This window comes from Anneissia japonica, unplaced genomic scaffold (genome assembly GCF_011630105.1).
Source record: "Anneissia japonica isolate Jap-2015-1 unplaced genomic scaffold, ASM1163010v1 scaffold287736_len1891122_cov214, whole genome shotgun sequence".
Taxonomy (NCBI): domain Eukaryota; kingdom Metazoa; phylum Echinodermata; class Crinoidea; order Comatulida; family Comatulidae; genus Anneissia; species Anneissia japonica.
This window is the reverse complement of record NW_022756106.1, coordinates 535,809-549,891: the sequence shown is the minus strand read 5'-3', so window position 1 is coordinate 549,891 and position 14,083 is coordinate 535,809. Positions and strand designations below refer to the sequence as shown.

At 32.4% G+C, this 14,083-nt stretch overlaps 1 protein-coding gene across 1 annotated transcript in view; it reads left to right on the top strand.

The window, feature by feature from the left end:
- LOC117123907 (fermitin family homolog 2-like) overlaps positions 1-10,363 on the top strand; it is a gene marked incomplete in the record, with an annotated part of 60,327 nt that extends 49,964 nt beyond the window's left edge. Inside the window, 3 exon segments of the mRNA XM_033269974.1 lie at positions 3,419-3,640; positions 5,384-5,530; positions 5,948-10,363. Coding sequence (XP_033125865.1) covers positions 3,419-3,640; positions 5,384-5,530; positions 5,948-6,238 — 660 coding nt within the window.
- Positions 10,364-14,083: the final 3,720 nt, after the last annotated feature.

Genomic DNA, 14,083 nt, shown 5'->3' with positions numbered 1-14,083 from the left:
CCCCTCTTCCCATTAGCACCCCCATTTCAAGACTTATAGATATGCCACTGCCTGTAATTCTACTAAAATATATCCAGATATTACACTTCGATGATGGTAGTTTCAGCACTTTGAAACCTTAAAAAAAGAGCAGTGCTATAGAAGTAACAAGTAAATAGCTTAACATACTCTGTGTCGCCAGTCTTATTATTGTTTAGTCTTATTATTGTTTAGTATCTACCTCGACTTTTATTGTTTTTCTAATTTCGATTCTAATTTCTGTAATTTCTATAAATCTCTCCTGTCATTTCCTCAGTGTAGTAGTAGTGTAGTTTTATATAGCGCACATATCTATCTAATGTAAGATGCTCAGGACGCTTGATATGTGGACTTTCTTCGCCCCTAAGGGTCCCTTTGTGTCTGTGCTACCCAGTAGCCCGGTACCAGCAACTCTCATCGTCCACCACAGGAGCTATCTGTCCACCTTTCCCTATGGGTTTTCTCTTTTTTTAATTATCAAATTTTTCACTTAACCTATTTGTAAAAGCAAATATAATTTCAATCAAACCAAAACATTTATAGGACAAAATATTAATAAATAAAAATATAAATTAATAATGGACTATTTTGGTACTCCTTCAGAATGGAGGGTAGAAGCAAAGCTGGCTCTTGGGAATAAGAATGTACCCTCGCAAAATTTGTTAAAATAATATTTAAAAAAAGTAACCATCAACTTAGATTTACGGCATAGTTAAAACTCGTTTAGAATTTCATCACGAAGCCTGCATTTACAATCATAGATTGCTGATTTCAAACGATGCTTAACCCATCCACACAACCAAAGCTAAACGACCATATTTGGTATGTAGTTCTCAAAAGTATATTACTCAAGTCATCAACATTTATTACCAGGAAAATATGTGTGGGCAATATTAGTGTGTTGTGTAATCAAAATATAATATTGCTTTAATTAATCTTCCATATGAATTCTCATCTAAATTAAGCAGTTTTGAAATGTAGCCCTTTTAAAGTAGTTAGGATCTATAGACTAAATTTGATTGTAGATTTGATCCTATGTGGATGATTTATACTGTATCTAAAAGTTGTGCAAAGGTATGTCATATTCAATGAACGTGTGTATTACCTTTTACTTTCAGTGAGATATAATCGCAATTCCTCTTTCATACCTTTTGTAGATAGAAAGGTATTGCTAATATTTTTAATATTACAGATTCAAAGACTTTGTATAAATAATAAAAAGAAATTCTGATTCTGAATATTTCAACAAAATTACAAAAACAAGCTATTATATTTTACAATGAATACATACATAATAATACAGTAATTACAAATGAGAAAGTACTAGTTCTGGTAAGTTTTAGCACATATTATGGCCAAAAGAATTTGGGAAAAAAAAGAAATTTCCCCTTTTTCTGGTCCGATTAGTTGTGGCCAAAAAGGATGCATGGTTCTCGGCCTGTCCAATAAGATTCAAAGAATTTGTCCAATACAGATTCAAAGAATTTGTCCAGTACAGATTCGAAGAATTTGCAAAATACAGATTTCAACAAAACTACAAAAATAAACTATTATGTTTTACAATGAATTAAAAATGAGAAAGTACTAGTTCTGGGAATTTTTAAGAGAATGCATTTGCGCTTGGCCTGTCCAACAAGTGCTCCCAGAGTAAACGCCCCATTCTACCACTATTTTGAATTTCCAACATTAGAAACATTTGTTTGTCAACCTTGGTTCTGGCGGCCTTAATACCTATAGCACTGCTCCTGGTATGAATACTGTCTCTTACCAAAAGATAAACAATTTCTAAAAGAAGATGCTGTGTCATACATTTTATTATTTTTAACACCGTGATTGTTGTAGGTTTTTACTCTGACATTACTGTATAAAGAATAAACCTATTCTTTCTTTGCAATTTACTTTTGAATCTCCTTATTTAGTCAGTGGTATGATTTCGTATTTGATAAGATTGTAAACAGTCTATCATTAGCATGCAAATTACTATCTCTTTCATAATTATTACATAATATATACATATTGTATATATTATATATAATATGTATATATTATGTATATACATATTGTAATTTTGTTTTTGTAATTTCCTTATTAATTCCCATTATATAAGTGGATCATAGCTATCATCTGCCTAGCCTAGTTGGCTACAAAAAACATTTTATTTTTTACCATACACTCATTACCTACACTCCAGACACCCCCCATCCCACCTTAGTCTCCCAGCTTCTTCCCTCCTTCTCTTTCTGGTACTACCAATAAAAGATCTATGGTCAGAAATTGTTTGATCAAACAGTTTTGTGTATGTCAGACAAAATCTGATTGTCTTAATGAGTAACTTTGCACCACATAGTTACTTGCTGTTGTGTCACAAAAAATTGAATAAACTACTAAAATATCCTAGGTGAACATACTAGAGTAGTACCTTGAAGGGACTAGAAGGAAGTGCCATAAAAACTAGGTATGATGTGGCTTCACCTTTACTTCCACTATGTGGTTGTACAAATTAAGATTTATGGTTGCCTAGTAACAATTGCCCTCTGACTACCTACATCTACTATATTAGGTAAAAACTGACATTTTATTTGAGATTGGAAAATGGTTGCCAGGTTATTTTCAAGATCATTAAATTTTTAACAGAATTTTGTTATGTTGTGTATTATTCTAGAGTAGACAGGTGACATTAATATGTTACAAATATTAGACCAGTATTTTTTTAATGTATTTACTTTATGGCAGAGGCATTAAAACTTACTATTGAAAACCATTTGAGTTGTCCCTTTAAGGATTATGAAATTCAATTTGATATTCTATAGTTTAGTTTAGTTGGAAAACATTCGATTGGTGTTAGGTTTCTGAGTTAATGATTGCAATGTCTGGAGTGCAACTTGAACATGCCTCTCAGACTAGACTGACAATTCAAATCCCATTGCCATGGTGACCTATACCCTGAAACGTTATATGAATGTTATCGACATGCAGTAGTCACATGATATTCTGAACTTGGACTTTCTCAGATTGCATTTGAAATAATGGAGATGATAGAAGTAAGAAGTCCAATTTCATAACATTGGTGATGATGGAGCAAATGATGATGATGATGTCTAATATGATAAAATTGGTGTAGATTAATTAATTAAGAAAACCAGGACTAATACGGTAACATATTGGTCCTGGATGATAGTAATGATGACCGGTATCAATATGATAACGTTGATGATGAAGCTAGTGAGGATAATGATGATCAATATAATCAATATGTTAATAATGATGATGAAGCTGTTAACAGCAATAGTGATGATGGTGGTGCTGGTGTTGTTTATTAATACTATTCTCTGCTCCTTCCCTTTTTAACCAAAGTCTATTGATTTTTCATGTTATAATTTTTATATATTTCTTTCTCCAGGAAAACCAGTATGCACGCTGGATGGCAGCATGTCGCTTAGCATCGAAGGGTAAGACGATGGCAGATAGTACGTACGATACAGAGGTCCAAGGAATCCAAGCCTTCCTCAAGATGCAGCAGCATAAGCCGTCGAATGCGCCAACCATCAACCCTGATGCTGTTGATATCCAACCTGAGAGCTACATTGCTCCAAGATTTCTCAAGAAACTGAAACCAAAACAGGTTGGTGTTCTTAGTTTAACATGAGATAGGATCTGGCCTTGACATTCAGTTTCACATTGGTTTTACATGGGTTTGGTCCTTGGTTTCACATAAGTTTTGTGTCTCAGTTTGACACTGGTTGTGTCTATTACCCTCAGAGGCAGGAGGGAGAAGACGCTATGTTGCTGAAAGGGGGTAAATCCGGTGGAGGTGCATGATGTGTCATGTGTCATCTTAAGTATCTTATTACTGTACAAAAGTCATAAATAAATATAACGCCACACATTTCCTGATAACCGAATCCCATGTGGATACTTTATTAGTAAACATAATACAGTAATAAGGCAGTATAGGGCATAGACACACACGCTCTCGCTGGGAGCCTATTTTAGGTCTGGGTTTGGATGGACATTCCTGCTAAGCTCCATACCTTGGATATTGTTGGTATGGTCACACAAAAGGTCACACAAAATGACAGTGTAATAACAGAATGCAAACATGCAAGACATCGACTTTCAGAGCCAGTCCGCCGATTGTTAGGTTGCGCCTATTATTCTTATCAATGCGATTCAAAGACCAGAATCAAACGTTTGTGGGACTACATATGTTTGTGAGACACATGCCTGTTCCTGGCCCTCTTTTGATTGGTCAGTTGTTAAGTTTGATTGACACACCATAACAGTCCATTTGGTTGATTTGACATGAGTTTATTATGCTGGGTCTTTATTATGGAGTATCCATCATTAGTTACTCTCTGTATCAATGCCGTAGCCAGGATTTTCAAACAGTGTAGGACAATATCAGTGTGGACCCATTTTTATAGTATTCATTTTCCCAATATTCAAATGCAAAGAATTCACTTTTCAAGGTAAACCACTACAACACAAAATCCACCCAACCTCATATTGCCTGAAAATAAAACATGCATCATGCATAGGAACGTTGACGCCCGCAGGGTTCTGGTTGAAATGTGGACCCATTCTTTGTGGACCCAATAGGAAAATGGTGTGAGACTGTCCCAAATGTCCAAATAGCTGGCTACAGCATTGTTCTTTTTCATAGTTTATCTCTTTATCATCATAATTATAGTCCTACCCTTGTTTATCCTGTTTTACTATTGTATACATTTTTCATTATCATCTTTCCTTTGCTTATAATCTGATCAGAATCTTATTATATTTCTCTTTCAAGCAAATTATAAGGCTTTGTTCACACCATCATATTTTATGTGCCAAATTAATGTGATATGCCCATATTTGGGTGTAATATGTCATCATCATGCCCATATATGGGTATATCACACAAATTTGATAGTGTGGACATAGCTTTAGGGATTTCAACTGTACACCCCCCTCCCCTTTCTTGCATCTCTACACAGCTGTGATTGTAGTATAGAGGGTGGTGTTAGTAGCCATGGTTCATATGCCATGACCCTTTATTGACCATTGACCCTTCCCTTCCCTGTATCTCCTGTTTATAATCCATTTAGAATGCTATTATATTTTCTTTTCAAGCAAATTACATGGTATTTCACAAATCTATCTATTTCTCACATCCATTCACAGTTATAATCTCAGTTCAGGGGGTGGTGCTGTTAGTTGACTAATAAATCATAAGCCTTGACCTTGAGGTTAACCTCATATAACCATATTGTTATAAATACTTATCTGTGTATTTGAACTTTGACCTTGTTTTCATAATAACTCTTTTGTTTGTGATGCACATCCATCAGTAATGTTCCATATCTTGATTGGTTCCCAACAGATTGCTACAAGAATTCTCGAGGCACATGCCAATGTAAGGGAGATGTCGCTGATGGATGCCAGATGGAACTACATCAAAGCATGGCAAGCGTTGCCTGAATATGGCATAACATATTTTGTGGTGCGGTTTAGGAATTCTAAAAAAGAGGCAAGTCAATAAATCACTAGTTTTGTTTATTAAAAGGAATGCATGGCCAATTGGTTTAGAATTGATTTATGTTTTTACTAATGAAATTTTCACTGTCAAATTACTTTCATAGTTAAGTGTTGAAGTTTTGTGCTGCTATTGTTGTTGTTATTTGTGGTTTCTGCTATTAAGCATAATGCTAATGCCTCAAGTATTTTGGCAAGCCAAATATCAATATTTTCCCTGCTTTTTTGAGGAAAAAAACAAGAACAAGGCCTCCCAGATTGGCACCACTATCAACATCACACAGATTATCAGAAAGCATAGACAAATGCTATTGCTTTTAAAGATTTTTGTATCTTTTTTTTTAACGAGATTGTTCAAAAAGGGTAGGAAACAAGTAATATTTGACCTTTTAATTTCTTTTTAACCTTTCAGGACCTGCTTGGAATTGCTTATAATCGTGTAATTCGCATGGATATCAACACAGGAGAGTCTCAGAAGAATTGGCGGTATAGTACCATGACTGCTTGGCACGTGAACTGGGAAGTACGCGAAGTGACCATCCAAACGGAAGACGAAGATATCCACTTTCAGAGCCAGTCTGCCGATTGTAAGGTTGTCCACGAGTTCATCGGTGGCTATATATTCTTATCGATGAGATCCAAAGACCAGAATCAAACATTGAACGAAGAGTTATTCCATAAATTGACGGGTGGCTGGGTTTAAGGAACACACAGAATGAATGGATTTTAAAGCTCTGCATTAATTTCAGCTTTGTGTTATCATGATGAGAACGCCATTTGTATAAAACTTTCAACGATTTTATTTGTATAAAAAAAAAAACTACCAATACACAAGACAATGTGAAAAATGTTTTTGAACATTTACTGTACAAAAAAATAGACGAATAGAGATTTAATGAAAGGAATGACAAGATATGGTACAAAGTTATTTATGTATAGTTCTACGTTGCTGATATTACAGCACCCCTTTGTTAATAAGCAACACTGCACAAGCTATCCATAGGGCAGAATGCTTGCATAGCTAAGCCACAGTTTACATAGCCTTTTCAACATTTTTGTTGCTGCGGCAATTCGCAGTGGTTGCGGGTCTGTTTCCCATCCCTGACCCTACATAGGATAACTAATATAAATATTTTATTTTTGTTAGGCTTTCAATTTGGAAATTATTAGGTTTTGATACTCTAGTTGAAAAAACTATCATAAACTGTGGCAGTGGAGGTACAGTGCACATGGGGACGTTATGTAGCAGCTTAGCATACTATAAGTTGAGATTTGCTGCGTGAAATTTTAACACTGATGGTAACTAACTATGTAAATAAAACACTTTACTTCATCTGCTATATGAATAATACTGTTATCGAACATGACGTTTAACGATAAGGGTTGGGTAGTAATGACTCAAGAGAAGATAATATACAAATGGGAATTAGATAAATGAAGAATGACGAATAGAATTGAGATTAACAGATTAACACTTTTATCTCATGGAATTTTAAATCCATTTGAATTTATTTTTCATGTCAGTTATAATTTACATTATCAGTGTATTATATAAACTCAGTTATACAATGAGTTCCTTTTTTATATTAATTATTTTTATTTTTAAAAATGTGCTTTTGTAATCTCAAACACTGTTTATGCCATCTGAATGATAACAGACACTGTTATATCTGCTGCCAAACTACTTCATTCACTACATTTTACACCATTAGGCTATCTCATCAGGTACTGTTGCTTGTGCTCTCGATCTACTGCTTTTACAACATATTACTGCTATTTTCGTAGATAAATTATAAGATTGCAATGCTTGTTGGCCAATTTGATTCCATGAAAAATGCAACACTACAAGGCATGTACAGTGGATCATTTTTAATGACAATCTCTCGGTCTGCCATCAACTATAGGCAGGCACAGTGAAGCATAATTCAGACAGGAAAGATGGATTCATTGGCCGATGGTGAAAAAAAAAATCATGCAAAAAATTATTTTAAAAAAGTCTGCGTAATCGGTTCCATATTAGGCAACTTATTATACAGGTTATATCATTGTTTAAGTGATTTATAATAATTCTGAGCTCATTTATAGTTTTCTATTAAACTTCTGTTAAACTATATAAAACATTTTTCTATTAAAGTTGTTTTACATTTCTAAGAATTGATCATTACCCAGGTTGGAACTCCAATAAGTCAGTTGTCTTGTTAATAATTTAACCTAACTATTTGGGTATTATGGATATTAAAATAATTACTAATAATGTCTTAAACAAAAAGGAATGAGTACTATCAAAAATTTATATTACAATACATACAAATTTCATCACAATATATCTTGAAAAATATAAATACCTGTAATCTCTTTTTTGTATTCGATTTCAAACCTAATAGTCCCAATAATGGCCGTATTCGACTGGTCGTTCTTCGTTAAACCACACCCACCTGCGCATTGGTAAAATCCTACATAACGAAGACGACCAGTCGAATAGAAAACTGGTAAATACTCGACAAAACAAATGGCTGCATAGTTACCGTGATACACACTGCGTAATCAAGGCTGCTTTGGATTGTAGCAGTAAAAAAATTTTGTAATCCAGTTTTTGAATTCTGTTAGCCTACAATTATTTTTTTACTTCAATGTGGGTAAATATTGTGATTTTTATTTTCTGAAATTTAATCTAATTTATATTTACGCAAATGTTGCTAAACAACAAATCAGGTTTTTTTTTTGGTCATGTGCATAACTTAACGCTGATTAACGTATGCTGGTTATGTTAATTTTCGTTGTCAATGAAGTCTATTTTACAAACCAATTGAATGAAAATAATACTCAACGAAGTGAAACAGTTGAATAAGCCCATTGACTAAATTTCTGGGTGTTGGATTGTGGGAGCTACTGTTTCATAAGATGATTGTGGTTATTGGTAGTTATTATTGTTATTTTTTTATGTAAATATATTGGCCGATTCGCCTTCAAACAGTGGCGCTTGCAGCAATGTTTCAAAAATCGCTGATGTAAAATACTGTAACAATGAATTTTGACTTAATTAAATGATAACAATAGTAAACAACTACAACTTTTGGACCGGCAAGGCCTGATCACTACTGCCCTCTTCTTACCCTCAGCACTACCTCGACCTTGTATTAAGTTTCCGTTGGATTAATCTTGACCATGATGAACTGTAAGTTCAACTTGGTCAAAAGACACCACAGTTCGCTCTTTGATTTTTATATGCAGTAGGTTTAAAGATAGTAAGATTTTGAGCATGCCTGGTCAGTACGATTGTAGATACAATCTTTTGAAAAGTACAGAGATTAGGAAAAAAAGTCTGGTTATTTTTCCTGGATAAAGTTCACTAAGTTGAACTTGCCGCACATTTTGGATACTTTGACCAAGAAGAATGTTATGTGGTCATTCACACTGGACTCTCTATGTCAAAGTGACCAGGTAATTAGTTTGACTAAAATTAAACGCAAAAATGGCTGTAGATACATTGCAAATGCAACATCACACATAATGGCACAATGGATACTCTACTAACAAGTTGGTAATAATTCACCATTGTATATTTTTGATCACTTATCTTTATAGTTTGTTATTTTTAAGAAATGAGTGATTTCTGTATTTATTTTATATTGATTAATATTGTTGATTTATTAATAAATGATTATTGTTGATAGTGTTGTTAAATGAATATTGTTGATATGAATCATTACCATTTCATAGTGCTTTGTTACCAGCATAATGCACTGTATACACCTAATAAATTATTACTGCTTTATTATTATTATTATTATATTATTATTATTATTATTATTATTTACTGTTGATATTATTTTTATTATTTTTGTAACCATATTATAGTGTTGAATTTAACAATATTCTTAACAATACAGCTGTGTTAGATTCAGAATAGGTTAAAGTATATAACTGCTGTCACAATTTATTTATTTGATCATAATTTTTAAGTCCTACTAAAAAAATATATATATAAATACATTGCGTGAGTAGTGTATGCGCACATATGCAAGCTCACCGAAAAACGACAGTTAGGCACCTACCACTTAGTTAAGTCAGAGTGGCTACATTGTTTATATTTTCTTTTGTCAATTTGTCTTTGGACATCATGAATTTTTTAATTAGTGGTCAAGTTTCACTGAATATCCATTTAATATAGTGTACAGACTAGATGAACACACCATCGTGTTAGTATTCAATACTTGCAGTTCCTTATATGGTCGTCTTCATTCTTGGAGATGACCAAATAAAGATTTGAAATATAAAACTATTGTCTACTTTTTGAACAACCTAAAGTTGTTAAACTGATGTCATTTTTCTGTGGATACACTCTTTAAAAACATATTATGGCTAAAAAATTAATCTGTTTTTGATAGTCCTACCATCATAGAATCATTTAAAAGTGTTTAAAAATCATTAAATACTGTATTGATAATTATATTATTATAGTTTCTTGCCTGTGCTCGATTTTTTGACATTTATAAAATGTCTTTACCCCTTATCCCACCGCAAAGTTTAAATTCAGGTCATCAATATTCATAAGCTTATGAATATGCAGGAGTGTCAAATGAAACTCATTCGTTGTTCAGATAACAGTGGTTAAGAATTGATAACAAAGTGTCACCTATGTTTGCACAGTGTTCTGTTTAAAATGGGATGATTTTGTGGTGGACTTGCATCAAAATATTGAAAGCGTATGACACATCAAGCCTAGATTGTGTTACAGTGACTACTGTTATTCGATCACTGATTGTACAGTAGTTTAGATTCATTTCATTTCAGAATTATTTCTAATAAAATAGTCCATGAAAATATATATTTTGGTTCTATGTATGTTTATTTTTTGGTATGGTTTTGAAATCTCCACATAATTAACATATACGTGTACAGATACAATTCAAAGGTCGCCCATAATATTATTGTGACATGAAAGTTTACAAAATATAATAAATTCATAATATAAAAAATAAGAGGAAAAACAATGAACTAGAGAGCAAAAAAAATGATGGGGAAAAAAATTAATAAAATAAATTATTTAAATTAAATAAAACATAAAAACTAACCCAGTGGGCACAACTTGGTTGAAATAATGTTGATTCAACGTAATATGCAAACATTGAATCTACGTTTAATTTTTGTTGTATATGAAAGTTTGCATCAACGTAAATCTCAACGTTGATTCAACGTAAAATGTCTAAGGTTTTTTCAACGCTAATTTTTTAACTTTGGAACAACGTCAAATAACCAACGTTGAATCAACGTTGAATTTTGGTTGTATATGAAAGTTTTCATCAACGTAAATTTCAACGTAAATTGTCTAAAGTTGTTTCAACATCAATTATTTAACGTTATAACATCAAATGATCAATGTTGAATCAACGTTGAATTTTGGTTGTATATGAAAGTTTTCATCAACGTAAATTTCAACGTAAATTGTCTAAAGTTGTTTCAACATCAATTATTTAACGTTATAACATCAAATGATCAATGTTGAATCAACTTTGAATTTTGGTTGTGAATGAAAGTTTTCATCAACGTAAATTTCAACGTCGATTCAATGTAATATGTTCAATGTTAATTCAATGGAAATTTTTAATGTTGAGTCAATGTCAATGTTTATTCCTTTAAACTTACAAAATACACTGAGTTTAAAATATACTTGACCATTTTTCTTTAATTGAAACTTGCAAAAAACATTAAATATTATGTATTTTAGCTATACAGGCATGTTTAATAATTATAAAAACAGCTACTATGTGTAGATTTCAAAATATACCTATCATGCATTACTGTCGTCTTAACCATGGAGGTATAACTTAACTGACCTAATATTGCACACTTAGCATAATTAAGAATCTTTCGCGTTACAGGATTCGGTTTAAATCAGTAACTTTCTTGGTGATAAATTATTTGACCCTCTACTATCCTTAGCCAGGTCTTTTCTTGTCCAACCAGAGGTATTGAAGCAAGGTATCCAAGAACCTTTGTGAAAGATAATAACAAAACAAAAATATTTGAAACAAAGAAGACTGAAATATTGTTTTAAAGTTTGTATGTTAAATTTTAAAATAGTAAATACTTGAATACTATGTAGATAGTTGAAACAACTGTTCTTCCCAGACCAATCTACATTGATATACTGTACTGCAAGCATTACCATGATGCAAATACTGAAAAATATTCACTATGGAATATAATATTGCAAACATGGACAGTTAGAGATTTCTCTATAGGGAGTGGCACTTACCTTAAAACACATATTCATTCAGTTTTATTACTTTTGATATGCAAAATATTAAATTAAATGTTGTGTAGTAGAGTATGGTAATTGCCTGGGTTAATAATGGACTTAAGCTAAAACAATTTAACTTTTTGCTAAATAATTAGGAACAACACCAAACATGAATGGATGGAGAACAAAATAAGTTTGAAAACAAACTTTAAAGCACATCTTTCAATAATAGAATGTTGTTTTTTTTTTAAAGATTTAAATACATTTTTCTCTGACAGCATCATACTACGAAGTTAGGTGCCATTTATCGTTGGAGAATATTTAGCATGTTAAGATAATATTTACGATTAGACTGTCCCCAATTAATTTTAACTTATTAATCACCTTCGTACAACGACGATTAAGGCAAATGCTGTGACTTCTTAGGTACCCAAGACTTAATTAAGAAACAAATGGTTATTACTGTGACATAGTAGGGTAGTCACTTACTGATGTGGGATAGTGGTATTAGCAAATGTGCAGTATATATTCTTGTAAAATAAAAATTTTTATATACTTTTTACTGCTTCATCATGGCTGCTCTTCCATCAATTTTGTACCAGGAGACAAATAAATACACATTCAATAGTTGGTTTTTTCCCGGTGTCTACCACAAACAATATATTGCAACAAACATGACTTCCTTTCAATGGATTGAAAACCTGAAAGAAATACCATATTATTTATAGTTAGACCTATGCACACAACTAAATTAGACCCATATCAATTTTTATATTTTTATTATTAATTACACTAACCGTAGCGTTAAATAATGTTAATATTATCATAAGATATTTCTGTAGTTAAATTTTCTCTTTATTAAAAGAAAATATAAAAATTTACATTATTAACTTTAAAAACAAAAATAGAAAATGATTACTGATGACACGACAATGATGTGGATATTATACCACTGGCAGTATGTAGGCCTATGATATAAGATGAATTATTAAACACAATATTAATAAATAGCTGTTTTATTTTTGTGCTTGGTTCATGCAACCACATTTTAACATAAGAGACAGTTTTAACATTATATTTAATATAATATAGACCTATTACAGCATTTCAACACAGGACGTGGCCATTTTGCAAAGTTAAGTCTAGGCCTAGGCGATTAAAAATTACCGCTAATAATTCAAACTTAGCCCCCACACATCCAACTGTGTATGAAGCCAACATACAGCAACTAATACAGTACTTCAAAAAATGAGCATTTGCTTCTGATTGGTCTGTACCTAATGACCTAATCCGATTAGTCCATTACTTACAATAGGCCACACTTTCAAAGACGGATAACCACAGGACCGGCTATGGCCGGACCACTTTTTCTCAATTCCATTACTTTCTGAAATAAATAAATATAATATAAATAAATATATAATGATAATTATGAATTATATGAATGTACGCAATCATGGTACGATGGCCTATTATAAGACTAAAAAATAGCGACCTAAATTAGACTCTACCAAATCAAAACTGCTGATTTTTCCAGGGCTTTTATTCCTGCTGCACCTGTCTCTTATACACATCTACAGAACAATGTATGGGGCATTTTTCGGTTTGATTCCAGATTGAACTCACTTCACTTTAGTCTGCATTAGTTTCTCCATCACTCTCAAGCATGCCAACACCTACATGAACATCATTACCGTTCATCATCATCATCGTCGACGCCATTGCCATCGACATCATCATCGTCATCATTATTATCACCTTCATCATAACCGTCATTGTTATCATCATCCCCTCATTATGATCATCATTAATTCACATTTTTTTCTGGGCATCAAAATAAACAAGGTTTAAAGATGTATTGTCTCTTGAAAATGACAAAAAATCATAAAAATAATTTTGAAATTAACTTGTGCCCCTATCCACTCAAACTTAATGTTAGTACTCTGTTATTTATTTATTACCAGGGTAGATCTCTCCATGGAAGTATACGTGCATGGTCTGTCTGCATGAATATACTGAAGGTTAACTAAAATTAATGTGTAATCGCTATAATTCCTACCAGAAGCAAACACAGCACTTAACTTATTATTTTTTTTACAATTCTAGTGATAGTATATAACTTCTAAAGCGTGATCAATAACTTAATAATGTTCCATGCCGAACTTTGCAAGAATAATTAAAATTGTACGAGTAGTAGGCCTAATGTTCATAACATGTAGGCTGCAGGTCCATGTGTGACAAATAGTATCCTGTGTTTTAATTATTGCATATTCTGTATATTTTTCATAGCTGAATACCCTCCAC